This window comes from Haliotis rubra, unplaced genomic scaffold, assembly GCF_003918875.1.
Source record: "Haliotis rubra isolate DU_JTF1 unplaced genomic scaffold, ASM391887v1 Scf1551, whole genome shotgun sequence".
In the NCBI taxonomy this organism is placed as follows: domain Eukaryota; kingdom Metazoa; phylum Mollusca; class Gastropoda; order Lepetellida; family Haliotidae; genus Haliotis; species Haliotis rubra.
Window position 1 is genome coordinate 1 of NW_025765505.1, and position 21,042 is coordinate 21,042.

Sequence of the window (21,042 nt, forward strand, 5' to 3'; positions counted from 1 at the left end):
AATTCTCATGATACTGACTCTGCGTTGTAGCATAGAGTCTTATGAATATGAAAATAGCTTTAAAAATAGCAATGTAATGTTACTAAAACAGCTACTGTCATTTTAATTTGGGAAAGTTATTGACGCTCGACCTTAAATAATTAACCGTTTCTACAGGCATCTACTCATAACGCATTTTGTTGTATCCTTCCACCAGAGTCGCCATGCCCACTGCAGTGTAATCAACGGGGAACCTGTGTTAAGAGAAGGGAAAGCGACTCGTCCAGGAACACATGGAGGTAAGTAGAAAGCCTGTGTGTAGGTACGACCACGCCTCACTGTCATCTCGGTATTGTGATAAGAGTAAGCAAAAGAAGTGCTTAACTTGGGACTATTGCTGCATACTCGTGAGGGGCGTCGTTTCTAATGTATCTATACTAAATATTGATATATCACGACTTCAAGTTTTGGGTATGAAATTATGTTTTGAAACCTCATAGTTTATTTATATTCGGCAGACGGGGGGATATCGGTAACTCATTTTATCTCATGTTGTATCAGGCTCAACTCAACAGCACAAGGATCATCAAGGATAATATTTCATCAGCACCTAATTATGTCAAAATTGCTATATCTAAAAATTTATATTGTGATATGATAATAGATTTGTGATTCCAATATTTTTATTATTGATATCAAATATTCGATTTTGTGATATCTAAAACACACAGGTTGTTTTGATATTTTTAAAATCAGATTTGTGATCAGTAAATACATTAGTGATAACACACAACGTGAAATAAATAGGAATACGGCACCTCACTGCATCTTAACCACCTCACAAGATAAAGGCAATACTTCATTCAAGATTCAAATAGACAGCTATGTAAACCTAGACCTAATCTATTATGTGCATCTATATCTCGTATGCGTGTTCTTCGAGGTGTGACTGTTCTCGCGGTTTTCTCGGGTGAAGAATGTGAGTATGAAGATATCGTCACATGTGAGGGACTACGCATGTCACAACGGGAGGCACGTGCTACATTCAAGGCGGAGGTCCAAAATGCCACTGTTTGCCGCGGTACACGGAAACCTGTGTACCACAAAGCTCATGCTGAGTATGTAACCCATCCTTCCTGTCAAGCTGTGCAACCTATCTTTGAAGAGATTTCACATTTTTGTCATTTTGGGGGGATCGAATGAAACGTTATTGTACTGATTAGAAATAAAAACAAGTTTCATATTTTTGAAATCATATATCTCTGCCTCGTAGTGAGGAGCTTTAAGAAATCATATAGTCATTACAATGATGACGTATTTTTGACAGTTACCCATCTGGAGGTTGAATATATTTCCAAATCGCAGTTCAAAAACGATTCCAGTATGTGTACCGAGCTTTACCATTACTCGCTAAAAACCCACCTGTCAAGTCACGGTGTCGTGAAACCCAAACGTGAACCCAGTCAACTGACGGCATCAACAAACCATGATGTTTTCGCTCATAGTCACGTCACAACCGATCCACGAAACGTTCGTAGCACTACGACATTCGTAAGCCTATGATAAATCAGGGAGTTAACACGGGTCGTAACATTACGAATGCTTTGTGGATCGAGACCCTGGTCACACTACGATTGACCACTTTATGGGTCCGATTGCTGGCAGTGTCCGAATGTACATGTAAACCCCTCGACCAGTATCATCAATGTGTTCAAACAGACCTTAGACTTTGACGTGTACTGTCTACCATCGTCCTCGCGGTGTACAAACTAAGAATGTTTGTTCAATCCCGCCCTTCCTTTCTGGAACGGGCAACTCTACATCATCTGAGGATCCGCTTGTAACACGATGAAATCACGTTTTGCAGATGTATTTCGCATGATCTGTGTGGCTATAGTTTATCTAAGTTTAAAGGCAGCGAAGAACATCGCAGAGTAAGTGTAGAATGCCCTGTTGGTGTTGTTGCAGGAGTCTGACAGAGTGACGTTCACGAAGGTGCCCCACAACATCACCATAGCGCGAGGCAGTAGCGTCCTCCTGGAGTGTGCCGTAGAGGAGCCAAACGTTGGCATCATGTGGTCAGTACGGCACTACAAGACAGAGTGTCAGTGGTTTGTCCAGTATATAGTAACTGATGGACATGATTAGACGCCAGGGTCCCGTTCCACAAAGCGTTCGTAACGCTAAGGTGATCGTAACTCCCATACCCTAACATAGACTTAAGGACTGTCGTAGGGCTACTATTGCTTTGAGGAACGGGGTCCAGTAGTCTATTGCATGTCGTAAGTGGCAGGACTAGGATGGATGATATGGCATTCTTCAGAATTGGTGGATAGCCTTACCAATCTGAGGTAGTACACAGTTATGGTGTTGCTTGATCCATGAGTTGCCTGTTTTAGTACTTGTTTGTCCTCCTTAGTAGGACATCCTCTGTCTCGACCAGAGAGTAGTCCAGAATAATTCTTCCATAAATGAAGATTCCATATTCCGATCCAGGTTGCATCGGGACCGGATTCTCAGTGAAGGCGACCACACCGAGGGTATCGAGGTCCATCCGGGCGGTGTTCTGCACGTGCCGGAAGTCAGTGACGACCAGGACGGGAAGTACACGTGTGTTGCTTTGTCAGGCGGCAACCTGTTTGAGATGTCCTCATGGGTCACGCTAACAGAGCCATGTAGACTGCGTAAGAAGCCACTTTCATGTCCAGATTTGGATCAGAATATCATCATATGTCACAGTGGTTGCGGCGGGGGATTCAGAAGCTGCTGTCACTGAATAGCCTCATCCCTTCATCGCTATATATAAGTTTAAAGTATGCCTTCTCTACGGAAAACACGCGTCGCCTGCTTAGAAATTCTGCAAATGTGCCAGTAGGATTGACATTCACTTCTATGGCTCCAATAGGCGACCAGCACAAAGATTTATTTACGATCTCCATATCAGTTTGACCAGAGACCATCATGCCCCGGTTTGACGATTTAATTTCTTACGAAAGAGACAAAGCCGGTGGGATTGGGATGATGGCGGCACACACGAAGACCTGTTTTATTCTATCTGAAATACATGTACTTCTTTTCAGACAATGAAATGTATACGTGACATTGTTTTGTTCAGTTGTGCCTGGAGTTATTGTTTTGACACGATCTATGAACATATCTGTGTGTCGCTGCTAGGTGTAGAGAAGGCGCCCCAGAACATGACTGTGGAGGAGGGTGGCAGCGCTATACTCCAGTGCTTTGTGCCCGATGCGGAACACACCATGTGGAGAAAGAACGGGGAGATCATCAAATTTGACCGAAGGAAGAAGGTATATATAATGTGTGATGAGAGTTGCAGCAGCACGCAGTGCCACGCGCAGTCTCCGTCCTATTAGTGCAGTGCTACATCTCGCTATCGTGCAGGGTCCTTATCAACAAAGCGTCGTAACGTTACGACCTATCGTAACTCTAGTTATCATAGGCTTACGAATGTCGTAGCGCAACGAACTTTCTGTGGATTTGATCCAGGTGTACCCAGCTGTCTTCACGGTGCTGCAAGTTACGCACGACACTGTCGTTTTTAGCGCATGGCGGTGTTAAGAGTTCAAGTGGTGTAAGACCCGTGAAGGTCCGGGTTAGAATATTGATCATCAGTAACCCATGCTTGTCGTAAGAGGCGACTAACGGGATCGGGTGGTCAGGCTCGCTGACTTGGCTGACACATGTCATCGGTTCCCAATTGCGCAGTTCGATGCTCATGCTGTTGATCACTGGACTGTCTGGTCCAGACACGATTATTTACAGACCGCCGCCATGTAGCTATAATATTGCTGAGTGCGGCGTAAACCTAAACTCACTCACTCACTCAAGTAGTGTCAACACACAATTATATGGAGTTCAGTTTATGGCGATCTACTCTTCTGCATAATTATCTGTTATTAGCGTCCATTCTGTATGGATTCCCTGCTGTTCCAATCTATTGTCATGCATTTCACCTTGGTGTTAAACTTCAAATCAACCCACCTGTGTTTTCTTTGTCAGATTCTGGTGAACAACTACCTGGTACTCGACCACATCGTGGAAACAGATGCTGGCGAATACACGTGCGCTGCACGTGCCTCAAACGGCTGTTCAGCCAGGGTATCCGCCATTTTGACAATCGATGGTATTGGCCACAAGAAAGGTTTGTTGATATCAACATAATATTATGAAGACAGATATCAATACACAACATCCGTTGCCTAAGTCCCATGTGGATACAATAAGGAGGTATTTCTTTGTACGCCACACATGTATGAGTAATGAGTGGGTGAGTGAGTTTTTACGCCGCTTTTAAAAATATCCCAGCAATATCACGGCTGGTGACACCCATGTGAGGAATTGAACACGAGTCTCCGGCGTGACGAGTGAACGCTTTAACCACTAGCTACACCACCGCCCCGTGAGGTCTTGTAGTGTCGTACAATGAACAGGGCACCTCATCCCCGTTCCCCAAAGCGGTATTAGGGCTACGATTGTAGTAAGTCTTTGATGATGATGGTGATAGGATATCTATATCAGGATGGACGATGAGAGTTACGATCGTCTTAACGCTTTGATCGTGTCTAAAGTCTGTTAAACAAATTCTGATGTAAGATGAAAGTTTTCAGTCGGACATATTTGCATTGATTCACCGATCTCCCTCCTGTACTTACACTCCGACTAAAGCATCTTCACCACGACTACCAAGGACCAATCCAGTTCCACGAATGATGACTGGCGTGTTGTGTTTCAGCTTGTGGGCGGCCTAAGGTGGTGAAGGAGGCAGGTAGAGGGGGGCGTATCGCCAGCGGTAAGGAAGTCCTGGAAGGGGAATCCCCATGGCACGTCATCATCAGGGACAAGAGACATGTAAGCCACACCATTTATAATCACAGCCGTCTCAGCTGTTGTCGGGACCGAATAAGTCTGCAGATTCATGGTGTAAGAACCGACTGCAAGAAGGATAGGTAGCCGTAATGTCTGGGGGGTTTCTATATCATGGCGCCCACAAAGTTCATTTTGCCTGGATTATGTATTGGTTCCATATGTTGAGGAACGGAGAGTGGTAACAGCGTTTGTAGGTATATGTCAATACATGTGTAATATTCAGAATATGTGTTAATGGGCTCAAAACCGTACCTGGTACCACAACATATCGCCCAACAGCCACCCGGATGTGTGAGAGCCATATCCTGACTACATCAAAGGCAATGTCGGTGGTGTAGTCTGACAAAGTGACACTCTGGCTATATGTATTTAAGGTAATCACTAACTAATACACACACAAAAACCATTACTTACGAAGCGGCGTTTAAACGACTTGTCAAGGGCTGGAATCCCCAGAACCTATTTCAGTTTAGGAAAACCAAGTTCCATGGAGAGTCAACTTTTTTACTGCAATGAGTGCGACGTTTCGGTGTGGGTAGTAACGCCGTTATCAAGCAAGTGATCGGTACGTGTTACTATTATTATATTATTATTACACAATGGTCATCTAATCGTTTCGTCTATTTCATCTAAGCGTGACCTGTTGTTATTTCAGACTGCTGCTTTCTGTGGCGGTTCACTGATCAACACCCAGTGGTTCTTGACCGCTGCCCACTGTGTCGAACAGTTCGAGAAATCCTACGGCACTCCATTCTCTCGAGTAGACGTGGACATTTACGTCGGCACCGTGCGCTGCGACGGCAAACAGGGCATACAACGTCGTCTCAAACAATACATACTGCATCCTGAGTTCAAGGGACATAACTTTGATAACGACGTTGCACTGTTCCAACTAGATCAGCCGGTAGAGTTCAGTGACTTCGTAATGCCAATATGCCTGGAGAGGGAACTGCTTGTGAACGAACTACTTCGTGGCGGAAGGGTCGGAATGATTACAGGTTGTGGTAGTTTGTATGAATACGGCATGTCTCCAACATTCCTACGCGAGGTTACCATTCCATATGTCAACCGACCCGTATGTGAAAGAAGTGCCAAAAGTGTTAACACTTCTTTCACGCCCGGAATGATCTGTGCTGGGTACTCTCGGCGCATGCGCGGTGATGCCTGCCACGGCGACAGTGGCGGCCCCTATGTAATGGAATACGGCGGTCGGTGGATTCAGGTGGGGATCGTTTCATGGGGAGTCGGATGCGACCAAGAAAACCAATATGGCTACTATACACATGTGTCCAAATATTATGACTGGATTCTAGAGAACTCAATCGAGAATGAAGTAGAAGACTACGAAATGGACAACTGATATGAAAGGCTAATAATAAAAACAGCCCCGTGGGGCTAATTTACTTTCATTTGTCACTGTACATCTGCCATCGACCTGGGGTTCCCAAATGATTTACGTGAAATTTGCCGGACATAATCAAGGATCTGATCAAGGGGCTACGAAACTCGGTGTTCATCAGATGGCGGCTACGTTTTATACCAGATGAACAAACAGCAACATCCGGGTTCTTGCGTGTTTCATGTTTTTTAGCAATAATGGTTGTATAGACTGAAATGAAGATTGTAAGAATTATAACATCGGAAATGGCAAATTGATAACGTCTCGTCCACAGGTCAAATATCCAGTGTATATAAAGATAAACTGTTTGTAATGTGTCAGCAACACATTCGTCAAGGTCCATACTTTCAAAATTGGAGAACTAGGCCAAATTGACAGCCCAAGCATTCGGTGCTCGGTATTATGCGTAACTTGTGTCAAGGTTCAAGAATAGCGCTTATTACAGTGTCTTAACTTAGACTGAAAACTGGCTCCACGCAGACATTGGGCTCAGTCTCCATGTAAATATGTTCCATGGTTTTCAAACCTTATCTGTGTTTGTGTATACTATTTCAGACGGTATTATGTAGTACAATTAATCAACGTGATAGCTGTTGCCTGAAATGGCAGTGTGCAATTATATATTATATATGTACTACCATGGCAAGTAAACTCTACGGCGTCCCCGTGTTGTCAAATGCATTGCAGTTATGGGGTGGCAACCTATACATAGCTGAGTCTGGACCAGACAATTCAGCACACAAATTGTCACTGAACTTGGACACCCAAACAATTAGATCGTCTCGTACAGACTGCACTGGGAACCTTTTGAACCCAAGGATGCAACATGTCAGGGAGAGTGTTTGATACAACACATGATGATCACATACAAATATATCTTTCACAGATATTTGTTATAACATATTTCACACTGCGCATCTTACCATAAAACTCTCTGATCCTGCTTTTTGAAAGGATGGTCTTGATGGTTTACCGGAAGCTCATTCTATGGAGCTGCGCCAACTCGTCTGTTTCCATTTTGTTTCCATTCACTGTTGTCCGGGCTGTTTTCACTATCTCGGAGCACACTACTCCTAAACGATTGTCTGTGATCGTCAATGGTAGTATTTTACAGTCAGAGATAGAGAGACAGGTATCATTTGAGACCTTTACGTCCAGCTCCACACCACCGGAAAGCCTGACATGGCAGTTGATGAGCATGTCAATAGAATGACATTGAATTAATGTTGACTTGAGCATTAGTTCTGTTTCATGAGTGTCAGCTCTGTGTGGAAGGTAAGCTTGAGACGATGAAGGGGGGTTTTGGTGTTGTGAAACCTCACCAGAGTATCCTGGTAAACACACGTAATTCTGCACAGCAAACTTCGATGGCCATGCCCTTCAACATTTTATTAGGTCATAAGGTTCTGAAATTTTGTATAATCTACACATCAAAAGAACATCCTGGATGGTTTTTAAAAAAAAATATACTACGTGGCAGTTCCAAAGAAATTGTTTGTGCCTAATTACAGAGAAAATAATGGGTTCAAGGTTGGTTGAACTGATCCAAACATATTTTCTGCAAAGAATCGGAACAATCAAAGTGAGCTTAAAGCTTGAGCATTCACGAATGTCATTTGTTGTCTTCATTGGTGTTATCACTGACTACCTTACCTAATGGTAGGCCATGCATAACACCTCCATCAACGTCCAATTTCCACAACTTTTGTCATAGAAGTAGAAATAATCTTTGGTGAACAAGTCTCTGGTCATTGTTTCAGAAAACTATTGTTTCTAAACCAGACATCGGATCAGCGATGTGTGACATAACTGAATATTCTGGCATGTAATTGTGAAATACTCGATTGTTGTTGCTCAGATGTTTCAAAACATAAATACCTCCTCTGAATATTTTTTCAGTCTGATTTTTCACAACAGGACAGACAAGTCTTTGTGGATGATCAACTTCTTTATTGCGACGTTTTGGTTTTCAAAAGGGTACAACTTGTTGAATGCCTCTCAAACAGTTGAATTTTAACTTTTTATATGGCTTTTCCGTAAGCATATAAATGTCAAAATGTTATTACTTTTAAAATGTAACAGTGACTACACTCCTGTGAGAAACCCTGGCTATCCCTGGCATGAATGCTTACACACATAGCAATATTCCAGCAATATCATGGCGGGGGACACCAAAAATGGGCTTCACACATTGTTCCCATATGGGGAATCGAACCTGGGTATACAGTGTGACGAGTGAGCGCCTTAACCACTAGGCTGCCCCCTGTGAATGTGAGAAGTCATGACAGGATAAGGGGATGGGATAATGATTGTGTCAGAGTGTCATCTGTCAAGAGGTACAAAAACAAATAACTTAGCTGAATCATATAAAAGTGTGTGAGTGAGTGTTACATAACTCCTCAGCAGGCACTCCTGCAGGTATATGACAGCCGCCTGTAAACAGTCCACAGCTTATGACACCACGACTGTCCACCAGATTGTCTACTTGGTCCAGCATATACAGCATCTGTTCTCGACCAGAAGATCACAGTTTGGCCTCAGTATACCCAAAGATGATAAAGAGGTTTGTTGTTATCCTGCCTGGCGATGGTCAGTTCGGTATCAGTATAATCACGGGATTATGAAGGGTGTATCTCCTGTGACTGAACATTGATATAATAGGTGTAGTTGTGTTAAGATCACTTTGTAAAATAAGCCTAGGAATGTCCAAAGTGTAATGAACTGTGACCCAGAGTGTGAATAATATCGTGAAAACAACCCAAAAATATTAAATCTTTTTGCAGATATTTCAAGTGACATGATCCAGATATTTCTTGAATACTTGTTTTACATCATCTTTCTTGGCCATTTGCCTGGCTGTCTGTCCATGCTTGTCCTGGCTGGCACCAGCACCATGTTGTAGCAGAAGCTCCACACACCCTGCATGCTGCCCGCCACTGGCAATGTGTAGAGCTGTGGACAAGAAGTAAATGCATTAACACTGTATTTACAAACATGAAGGGTGGACTAATACACTCTGAGCCTCACATACGCTGAAGGAGTATCACTCCGGGGATATGATATTATGTGTTCTGCATTCAAGCATGAGATTTAAGGGACAGTGACATCAGAGATTCAAGCATGAGGTGCATCACAGGATGTTCAAGATGAACATGATGCAAGAAGAAGAATGCCTCTAACCAGATCTCAGCGATGTATCCAAGAGATGGACATTGGCACCACGTCTCAACAGGCATTGCATGATAGCATCCTGACCCTCCTACAAACAAAGGAATCGAGGTACAATGTTGGTATGGACAAAGCTGGCAACTAACATTATTCAAAGTTTTACATATTTCGCAGTCTAAGTTAACTTGGGCTCAGTGTTATCCATTACACTGCTATACTGAGTCTAACAAATCCTAGCAGAAGGTCACGTCAGCTAACCTTTGATTGACCTATGACTGTCCAATCAAATGGGGGAGGCCAAACGGATTTAACCAATGAGAAAACGCCTACAATTTAGGGTTCGGCAGGACATACAAAACGGTTTGGGGATTTTCTCTTCCCAGGTCGCTGACACCAAAGAGGTATATACATCCTTGCTGACACTGATCTATCAACAAACTATTACTATTGGTTACTATTACCACAAGATGACATCCTTGAATATTGACAAAATGATATTTTCTGTGATTGTTTACTCATTGTGTCTTCCATGTGTATCACTCGGAAGCGTTCGTGCGGAAAATAGCATTCAGAGTTTTTTAAGTAAAGGTTCAAACGGTATGTGCGAATGTGAACGTTCTTGATTGGTCAGTCCAAAAGGTTAGCTGACGCGACCTTCTACTAGGTTTTGTTAGACTCAGTACTTATAGCAGTGTAATGAATAATACCTAAGTTTACTTAGACTGACATATTTCGATGTTTTCAGAAACCAAATCCATACATATTGTTTTTTGGACAAGAAAAATGTAATTTTCTGACTAAAATTGATATTTTATACTTATCCTGACTCATGCTAATTATGCTTGTCTCCTTCCTCTTGCGAAAGATAGTGGAACACTTGAAATCCCTTGAAGTTCCCTTTAAAAAAGCGGACGTAAAATCACTCATCCAAGAGTAGCGTCCCTTTGCTCCCTTTGGCGCCCAAATGGTCACATGATCGGCCATATTTGTCCAGAGAGCCATAAGAGGGGAGGTTGGGAGGGCTATCCTCATGAGTCAGGATAAGTATAAAATATCAATTTTAGTCAGAAAATTACATATTTTTCCTTATCCTTACTCATGCTAATTATGTCTTGCAGAATCCGTCGGAAACGGTGGTGGGTCAAGCCACGTTCTGGATTCACTGGTTGTAGATTTAAGTCCTGTATTACCCCCCTTGGGAACTTATGACGGCACTGTTGAAGATTCTTTCAACTTTTCTCTGATGAGTCTGGGGGGACCACAACTTGTCAGATTTCTTCCATCTCTTGATGCGCGCATCGAGTGGAGATGCGACCCTTCTTCATGTACGAGTATGTCCTATACAAGTACAGGGTCTATCACTCATGCTAGTCTGTCCTAGACGTGTGCATGGACTTATAGCCATTGCTCTCCAGAGCATTGGTTTTCACAAGTCACGTGATAAAGGGGTGAGATATTTACTCAGCGCCTTTGTGGAACCGTTAGTTGTTGTGCTACAACAAGAGGCCCAAACTGGTGAATGCCTGAGACGTCTTCAGTGGCAATGTCTCTGAGGTAGTGGTTGGTAAACACTGTGTTTGATCTCCAAAAGCAGCCCTCCATTATAGTTGTAATCGAGCAGTTTCCATGCAGAGCAAGTGCTGACCCCAGGGCTCTGACATCGTGTGGATTGGAGGCTCGTGGAGGCTCAAGTCGACTTTAAGTGCTCTGACTGGGCATAAGGATAGATCCTGCGTATCCTGTGGCCCAAGGACTGGAGATAGTGCTGGGATGTGGAACTGTCTGTCAGGCTGACCAGGCAGTTGGTTCTTGGCGATAAAATCCCATCACAGTCCCAGATGTACGATGTCACGATGTCTTGATTCAAATCGTGTTCGTTCAAAGTCCAGAGCATGTATTTCAGACATCCTTGCAGCTGTTGCTAGGGCGATCAGGAACAGCCCGTTTTCTGAGTTAGTAGTTCAAAGGATATCCGTTCTAGAGGCTCGTAGGCATCACTGGTGAGATGTTGTAAAACTACGTTGAGATCCCAGGCAGGAGCCTTAAATTTCTTTTGTTGGTCTTCCAACTTGAATGAGCGTAGTAGTGCCAGAATCTCTGATGTCTGACAAATCACGTTAGCCAAAGTGTTGATGGATTTAATCATCATAACTTCCCTGGAATCATGAGAAATGCTGACAATAACCCTTGTCTTCTCAGGAGAGTCAAACCCGCTGAGGTAGATGCTAGGTGCTCTGACATAAATTGATGGTCTCTCTTCTGCATAAGTAGAGCGGAGTACCGTATATGACCGTCTATAAGCCGATATATCATCCGGGCTTCTTTGGCTGAGGAATTCTTGAACTTCGAGATGAGAGTTTCGTTGATGGTTGTATCCAGCTGCGCTTACTTCTTATCCTCAATCTTGTAAGTTCTTTGACGGGAATCGGTGATAATCTTATAGCCATCATCAACCTCTGGAGCCTTCAGGAAGGGTTCCATCCTATGTAGAGGGAATTTCCTGGCGTTGAATGTCGGGATGTGCTGACTCTGCGACTTGGCGGCTTTATCAAAAGCTGCGTTGAGGTTGTCTGGTACTTGAGAGATCGGGTTGGTTGGTGGAAAGGTGAGTGTGTCGAAATCATCCTTGGACATCTTGTAGGTAAACGCCTCATCTGTGTCCTTAGAAGGTGATGATAAGTCCAAGCCATTGGCGATCCAGGAGTTAATTTCCGTATCGGAGAAGACGCCTTCACCTTCATCCTCTGATTTGGACATATCTCGCTCCAAGGATGCATGACTACTTGAGTCTCTATAGAATGATCTATAAGATGAGCTTCGCGCAGGCGAACGATCCCGATGTGATCTTGAATCTTTCCTGGAGATTTGAGGTATTTCTCTAGATCTTTGCGATTCCTGGACGTAGTTTCCCCTCTGTAGGAGTGTCTTCGCGCAGGCTCTAGATGGGTGTCTGGATGGGAGATGGGAGATGACGACTCATATCTTCGACGTTTGTAGGGTTCGGGAGAACGTCTAGATTCCTTCCTGCGTGGAGACTTCTTAGCGACACTCTCTGGGGCGTCTTCTTCAGATGGGGAAGATCGTCGTGTCCGAGAGCCTTCGTGCAGGCTTCCCTCTTCATTTAGATGTGGTGGGGAGACTGTAGACCTTTCACGCAGGCTAGTAGACGTTGTAGTGATCTTCAAAGCAGCCTTCTCTTGAGCGAAGCAACGTTCCATCATCGACATCATCTGGTCTGTAAACCGTTGCATGAACAGTCCCGGGTTGAAGTTCTGTGTTGTCTGAAGAGACTGCTGCAGGGATGATGCATCTGATACTGAAGAGACGTCATCTAAGGTTCGCTGCCCTCGTGAAGAGTTGACGCTGCTGCTATCTCTGGTACCCGATGTCTGGGTTGATAGTAGGTCTTCTGTCAATGTCTGCACTGATACCAATGTCGATGTAGCTGTAGAAGCAGGCTTCATCTTCTTACTGAAGATGGTGACTTCAGGTATGAGGATGGGTGGATCATCATAAGCATCTGCTTCTTCCGGAGGAACAATCTCGGCTGAGAAAGACCTCGTCTTCTGAGTAGAGCTGATCTTAGACTTCGCTGAAGTCTTCATAGTAGTAGCCTTCTTCTTCTGCGAAGCTGAAGATTTGGCCTTTTTCATCTGCGATGAGGTCAGCTCAGTAGACGATGATCTCTTATGGCCTCTGGCGTTCACCTCTGGTACATCGACCTGCTCCTGAGAAACGTTCAGTAATTCACTGGAATTATGAATATCTGCAACAGTGGTTAACACAAGGTTATCAGCGCAATCACTCGATTTAGACATGACTTGTGAATACCTACGTACCCAGTCCCTAGAACGTCTATGGATGGAAAAAAGGTAATTAGTAAATTCAACAGAATTTAAATTTACATAATACACACAGCGAGAGCTGGAAGAACATGAAACAGTGCAATTAGGACATAATAAATGCGGGTCAGCCACAGACACTCGGTACCTACAATGAATACACGTTTTCATCAATTGTAAACATGAAGAAAATTTTAGAACAAATTTCAAATCGTAATGTTGAATATAATCCTAAAAAACGTATACAGCAATAATTTTGATGTAAGGTCCGAAAATATAAAAGGATATGTGCCGTATAGGGAGCCAGGTGCTCTCACAACCGTCTTCAAGGGCGAAGAAGGAGAGAGCGACAAATATGGCTGATCATGTGACCATTTGGGCACCAAAGGGAGCAAAGGGACACTACTCTTGGGTGAGTGATTTTACGTCTGCTTTTTTAAAGGGAACTTCAAGGGATTTCAAGTGTTCCACTATCATTCGCAAGAGGAAGGAGACAAGCATAATTAGCATGAGTCAGGATAAGGAAAAATGTTTACTATCACAAAAAATCAAAACTACAGACTCTTGAGATGAGACACAAGTAGGCACAGGTAATTATAAACACACAAGAAGGCAGAAACAACTTTTCATATTTGATTGGTCGGTGGATAATAGTTGAAAAATGACTAATCATGTGGCTCAGAATCAGCCAGGTTACATATTGTAGTGTCCTGGCCTACAAGCAGCAGCTACAAGGGACATATGGATACCATGAGGTAAAACTGAGCTACACCACACGAAAAGTCTCTTGCCTCATACTACTGACTGACTGAGTTTGGATTTACGCCGCTTTTAGCAATATTCCAGCAACATCACGGCAGGGAACACCAGAAATGGGCTTCACACATTGTACCCTTGTGGGGATTCGAACCCGGGTCTTCGGCGTGACAAGCCAACGCTTTAACCACTGGGCTACCCCACCGCCCCGCCTCATACTAACCAAAACATATGTTCACTAACACAAACATAGCAATATACCTGGCAAAACTATCCACGAGAGTCATCCACTTTTATCAAAAAGGTCAGTGGAAGTGATGACAACCCACCTTGGCGGCCACATGCAGGGGAGTACACTGAGTTGTGGATGTCCTGGTGTCTACAGACATGTGAAAGGTGTCCAGAAGAAAGTCAAGGGCCTCCAGCTGCCCTGCCTCCGACACCAGGTGCACGAGTTGACGGCCCAGCTTGTCCTCTTTCGCCACATCAGCCTGCAGCAGCAACAGCTTCACATACACCACAGAATATCAGGAACAATACATACACCATTGCACAGATTCAACCTTGTCCCACACACAATAACATCAACTCTCAAAGTATGACAAAGTCATCACTATTTCTGTTTTCTAACACCCACAAGTTTAACACTCTACCTGATTTACTTAGATGTACGTCTGGCTAAGATAATTAGATAACTGGAATATCACCGATGAAAACATTATTTATGATTATTGATATGAAATTGAGTTTTTGATAATATTATACATTTACTTTTGTGATAGAAAAAAGTTTAAGTTCAAATTTTCACACACAATATACAAAGTTCGGATTTTATTTATGGTCTGCTTCTGGATGCTGTTTTGTTAATAATCCATGCAAAAACATGTCAACTCTCACCAGTCATGTGAAATATATTCATTTCTTACTGACATTTATTACATTTTGCTCAAAGTTATATCGCAGATATTTATAGATAATCGATCGATATTTAGTTAACAATTATCAATCTCCATGATCTGTACCGATAGTCAACACTACTTAGCTGTAGATAATACGAATGCATTTCTTTTCTCCTAAAAGTTCAAACATGTTTCCACCATTACACTGTCAACATCTGGAACAACTGAAATCATTTAGTTATGGGATGCAACTTTGCATGGGTACTGTTTGATATTCCAGCTACATGACAACAGTCAGGAAACAATCAAGTCTGGACCAGACAATCGAGTGATTGTCATCATAAGCATTGACCAAGGCAATTAGGATACGATGACATGCATCAACACAACAATTAGCCTGACAACCCGATCTGATTGTCTGTGGGTATCACTGTGACCACCCGATCTGATAGTCTGTGGGTATCACTGTGACCACCCGATCTGATAGTCTGTGGGTATCACTGTGACCACCCGATCTGATAGTCTGTGGGTATCACTGTGACCACCCGACCACCCGATCCGATCTGATAGTCTGTGGGTATCACTGTGACCACCCGATCTGATAGTCTGTGGGTATCACTGTGACCACCGATCTGATAGTCTGATCTGATAGTCTGTGGGTATCACTGTGACCACCCGATCTGATAGTCTGTGGGTATCACTGTGACCACCCGATCTGATAGTCTGTGGGTATCACTGTGACCACCCGATCTGATAGTCTGTGGGTATCACTGTGACCACCCGATCTGATAGTCTGTGGGTATCACTGTGACCACCCGATCTGATAGTCTGTGGGTATCACTGTGACCACCCGATCGGATCACTGTGACCGATCTGATAGTCTGTGGGTATCACTGTGACCACCCGATCTGATAGTCTGTGGGTATATGACCACCCGATCTGTGACCACTGTGACCACCGATCTGATAGTCTGTGGGTATCACTGTGACCACCCGATCTGATAGTCTGTGGGTATCACTGTGACCACCCGATCTGATAGTCTGTGGGTATCACTGTGACCACCCGATCTGATAGTCTGTGGGTATCACTGTGACCACCCGATCTGATAGTCTGTGGGTATCACTGTGACCAATGGTGGGTATCTGATAGATCTGATAGTCTGTGGGTATCACTGTGACCACCCGATCTGATAGTCTGTGGGTATCACTGATCTGATAGACCTGTGACACCCGATCTGATAGTCACTGTGACCACCCGATCTGATAGTCTGTGGGTATCACTGTGACCACCCGATCTGATAGTCTGTGGGTCACTGTGACCTACCTTGTGTAAGTTTAGCAGAATTTGTGCTGTGTCAACATGTCCTGCTCTCAGTGCATCCATCAACGGTGTTGTACCGCAGCTGTCAACCATGTCACATGGGTAGTCACATGACTCAACAAGGAACCGAACAGCATCGGTACAGCCATTGAGTGCTGGAACACACAATTTCACAGTAACCAGAGGGAGATTGAAACACTGGGAAACAAGGCAAAGTTTTAAATAATAATCTCTCTAAATAGCATTGTATGTATACCTGCTGTGTGAAGAGGTGTTCTTCCGTTCTTGCTCACAGTGTTCCACAGCTGAGCATCATGGTGAAGCAATAGTTGAAGAATCTCCACACTCCCTTCCCTGGTGAATACAACACATGATATATCACCTCCACACTCCCTTCCCTGGAGAATACAACACAGCAAATACCATCTTTACATTCCCTTGCCAGGAGAATACAACACATGATATATCATCTCCACACTCCCTTCCCTGGTGAATACAACACAGGATATATGATCTCCACACGCCCTTCCCTGGTGAATACAAATTACAACACAAGATATATGATCTCCACACTCCCTTCCCTGGAGAATATAACACAAGATATATCATCTCCACACACCCAAGATATATGATCTCCCTGGTGAATACAACACAAGATATATGATCTCCACACTCCCTTCCTTTGAGAATACAACACATGACACACACACATGACACAACATTCATTCACTCTCAAACAATCCCTTTTAATGATACACAGCATAATCAGCACTGGTTATAAATGACCAACAGCACAAATATACTCATGATTAAGACAACAGAGCAATTTAAACAGTGGACTGTTCCAACTAGGGTGTTTGACGTTTCGTGTTCAGAGCGTTCAATCCAAACTGTGGTAGTACATATTTTATATATTTTTCAATGAAAGCACATATCCCCTGTAATAATGGCACAAATGTCAGACAAAGATGCCTTTCCTATGGTACTAGTGACAGACAAAGGTCATTTGAAAGCCTTTCCTATGGTACTAGTGACAGACAAAGGTCATTCGAAAGCCTTTCCTATGGTACTAGTGACAGACAAAGGTCATTCGAAAGCCTTTCCTATGGTACTAGTGACAGACAAAGGTCATTTGAAAGCCTTTCCTATGGTACTAGTGACAGACAAAGGTCATTTGAAAGCCCTGTACTCATGGTACCTGGCTGCAATGTGAAAGGAGTTCCATCCATCCTTGTTCCTCAATGCAGGATCAGCTCCCTTTTCCAACAATGCTCTGATAACTTCAGGATTTGTCTTTGTGCATGCCAGCATCAGAGGTGTCCTTCCATGGAAAAGAAATAGATTTAAAAACACATGAAAAACAATAGTACAAAAGAATGCAGACTGAAGTGAGAGTACATATCATAAAACAGGGTGTCACCAAAGTAGATATAGTGATGTCATTACTCTACTAAGTACAGTGAAGTAAGGAGTCGAACAGAAGCCCTCCAATAGTTTTCAACTGAAGCTCATCCTCCAATTTTTGATTGTCTTACTACAGATGGTTATGTTTATGTCATCATCTATTATGACTTTTTATTCGTACGCAGCAGAGCATCTTTACAAAGAAGAGACACTATAATATACACATTTGATTTGAGAGTGTAATTTTAAATGCACATGACTGCATAAAAAGAAGCTCTCATAATTCTTTTGACTCATACACAAACTCAAAAACGACCCTCCAGGGTCTGTGGATGTGCATATTAGATTGACATTAGTTTAGTACATATTTTTGGATTTTGTTTGAGGCTGGATATGGTCTGAAAATTATGTAGAGCTCATTCTGAGCAAGATGCAAAAATATTTGTGACATTTCAGACCATATCCTACACTAAGACAAATAATGCTAAAACATTATAACAATTAACATAACTCACATCTTGCTCTGTGTATTATTATCTATCAGTAACAATGGTAAGATTTAACAACTTTTTGGACTGCATATGACAGTTATGTATTGGATCACTGTTATCAACAGATAAATGGTGACTGTTTATATACCACATGAGTACATTGACATTGTTGACTGTACTTATGTCAACAGAGAACCAACAGAGAAGTGAATAACCCACGGTGACTCATGATACTGTAGCAGGACTGCGTCAGTCACGCACAGACAACAGACGCTACTTTTGTTGTTCTTCAATGGCTGATGTTTTATTGGAGATGTTTATAGGTGAAAACAACAACCCAGGTGTGTGGGCCTAGGTTTATTTCACACCTGGGGACACTGCTGTATCTGTATTAAATGTTCGCCTTAGAATGTGATCCAAAGATATGTTAAGAAAATCCACATGGAATGTTGCTCATCTGACGATTGAATGTGGAGTGACCACAAACCTTGTAATGTGTAAAAGTGTAAAGCTTAGCTGATTGCCCAAGCTGGCTATAAAGACAAAAGAACGTAGGTGGGGAAGGGCTTATGTTATTGTGCTGTGTGGTGAACATGGGTGCCAGTCAAATCTCCCCAGCTACAAAAGATCGCCCCAGGTTTGGTCAAAATGCCCCAGATTTTTGGTCAAATCGCCCCAGGTTTGGTCAAATCGCCCCAGGGGGGTAGTCAAAATGCCCCAGTGTATTTAAAATGATTAAATATATGCCATAAATGCATAGTTTTTGTCAACTTCCATATTATATACTTCGCATAATATTACATAGTAATATTTCTGATAGATTTTCTATAAGTAAACTGATAAGAGCAAAAGTAATATTCATGTATAAACAACACTATAATACCAATTATTTGCATGTTATTAATGCTTTTGTAAAGAATTACAAGAATAAAATGAAATGGTTGTATAAAATGTTTATTGGCCATAAATGCATAGTTTTTGTCAGCAAGTATGGTATAATGCTTATAAAAACAATCTAGAGCTTTTGTCAATTAATCTTGTCAAAAAGTGTGGATAAAAACAGGCTATTTAAATCATGTTCACTAATTGACATTCAATGCTGTGTTTAGTTAAAGGAAATGTTGAGGCTTGAATGTATGAGCATTTCAGGCTATAAAAACATATTCACTAATTGACCATCACCTATCGAGATTCAAAAATGTAATTTTGAACTATTCTAATATCTACAGTCATTTTGACTTAAATTTCGGTAGCAGATTTTGTCTAATCATACATTCTCGTCTCCAACTTGAATGTAGTGACCTTAATGCTCACAAATATGAAAGATTTATATCTCCGACATCATATTGCTCTTGTGGCCATAATTATGAAGACTCTGCTCACTAGTTCTTTTCATGTACTCTTTACAACAATATACATCAAATTATGTATTTTTATACTAAAGGATTTGACCTAAAATCAATTTTGTTTGGAAACCAATGCTGCTCCTCAATAGTAAACAAAGAACTTTTAATTTCAGTGCACTCTTTTATAAATTTAACAGGCAGATTTGATCCAAAATATTTTGTTTATTTGACATATACCGTTTAACAATGATTGGCGTTATTTCTCATGTTTGCAACATTTATATATCATGCACATTGTACATTCATCATGACGAGTTTATTCTTCCTTCTATTGTATCCCAGAGCGGTATTCATATAAGCTTATGCTTGTTTACCAATCCGGTTCCTTTCTTTGGAAATAAATATGTTTAAATAATAAATATTATACCATACTTGTTATGATTACATAATGCCATTTTTTGACAAAAAACTATTTACAGCCAATAAACATATTATACAAACCTTTCATTTTACTCTTGTAATTCTTTACCAAATAATTGGTATTACAGTGTTGTCTATACATGAATATTACTTTTGGTCTTATCAGTTTACTTATAGAAAATTTATCCGAAATATCACTATATAATATTATATATAGAATATAATATGGAAAATGACAAAAACTATGCAGTTGTGGCACATATTTAACCAATTTAAATACATTGGGGCATTTTGACTATCCCCCTGGGGCAATTTGACCAAACCTGGGGCGATTTGACCAAAAATCTGGGGCATTTTGACCAAATTGGCTGGGGCATTTTGTAGCTGGGGCGATTTGACTGGCACCCGTGAACATGCGGTAAGCATGCTCAGTGAACTGGCTGTGGGTGATAGTTAGTTAAGGCAGGCTAAGTATCATGATAAAATATAATGACTAAAGCTGTGCAATGAAATTTAAAGCATTTATTTACATGAATTCTAATCAATTTACAACATGTTAAAATATACAAAATCTGTTTCTGCCACAATACTAGGACCCAGATGAGTCAAACTTATAGCCGGCATCGTTCCAACAGAGAACCAACAGACCTTAGAAAAGAACCACTACTGATGTTTCCGCTTACCAATCAGCTCTTTTAAGACAATCAACAGTTGCGCCATAATCTAACAAATATTTGACAATATCAATTTGTCCATTTTGGGCGGCTTCGTGAAGTGGTCTTTTGCCGTCCAAATTAACAATTTCAGGGTTGCCACCTTTCTCCAGAAGTAAATGAACCAGGTTCAAGTGACCATATCGTGAAGCAATGTGCAGAACCGAATCTCCCGATTTTTCATGTTTGTAACACATATAAGTGTCCGCATCATCATAAAGCTTGAAAAAGTTTTCATCGTTAGTTTGTGCTGCTTTGTAAATATTAGACATTTGTTTAGAGTTATCTTCTCTTGTTCTACTTATCGCATATATCATGCCAACAAGAAAATGTTGCAACCACTGACATGGCGTTTACAAATTGTCACTCTTAAAAATATTGCAGTTATCAATAATTATGTTGTCAATTGATCACCAAG

General features: G+C 42.0%; 2 protein-coding genes across 3 annotated transcripts; one reads left to right on the plus strand and one right to left on the minus strand.

Moving 5' to 3' along the window:
- Positions 1-272: 272 nt before the first annotated feature.
- Positions 273-6,269, plus strand: LOC124270845 (prothrombin-like). Its single transcript, XM_046705897.1, has 7 exons — positions 273-278; positions 1,948-2,057; positions 2,476-2,663; positions 3,154-3,287; positions 4,000-4,141; positions 4,733-4,848; positions 5,522-6,269. Exons 1-7 carry the CDS (start codon positions 273-275, stop codon positions 6,224-6,226), a joined length of 1,401 nt encoding a protein of 466 aa, XP_046561853.1. The 3' UTR covers positions 6,227-6,269.
- A 1,931-nt stretch (positions 6,270-8,200) lies between these two features.
- LOC124270854 (ankyrin repeat domain-containing protein 16-like) lies at positions 8,201-20,898 on the minus strand. 2 transcript variants are annotated; one of them, XM_046705912.1, is made up of 7 exons: positions 20,595-20,898; positions 17,449-17,571; positions 16,507-16,604; positions 16,254-16,405; positions 14,361-14,522; positions 9,446-9,524; positions 8,201-9,217 (listed from the first exon to the last, which is right to left on the minus strand). In XM_046705912.1, the coding sequence occupies exons 1-7, from the start codon at positions 20,894-20,896 to the stop codon at positions 9,054-9,056; spliced, it is 1,080 nt and encodes a 359-aa protein (XP_046561868.1). In that variant the 5' UTR covers positions 20,897-20,898; the 3' UTR covers positions 8,201-9,053. The 2 variants fall into 2 exon arrangements, with proteins under 2 accessions (XP_046561868.1, XP_046561870.1); XM_046705914.1 differs by lacking the exon at positions 9,446-9,524.
- Between the last annotated feature and the right edge of the window lie 144 nt (positions 20,899-21,042).

Excerpts from the sequence above, each read along its gene's own strand:
- LOC124270854 (XM_046705912.1), bottom strand. The coding sequence starts at position 20,896 with ATGTCTAATATTTACAAAGCAGCACAAACTAACGATGAAAACTTTTTC. Across the intron at positions 16,605-17,448 it reads TCCTTTCACATTGCAGCCAG|GGAAGGGAGTGTGGAGATTC; the intron begins GTACCATGAGTA and ends TGTATTCACCAG. Across the intron at positions 16,406-16,506 it reads AACACCTCTTCACACAGCAG|CACTCAATGGCTGTACCGAT; the intron begins GTATACATACAA and ends TGTGTGTTCCAG.
- LOC124270845 (XM_046705897.1), top strand. Across the intron at positions 2,058-2,475 it reads CCAAACGTTGGCATCATGTG|GTTGCATCGGGACCGGATTC; the intron begins GTCAGTACGGCA and ends ATTCCGATCCAG. Across the intron at positions 4,142-4,732 it reads TGGTATTGGCCACAAGAAAG|CTTGTGGGCGGCCTAAGGTG; the intron begins GTTTGTTGATAT and ends GTTGTGTTTCAG.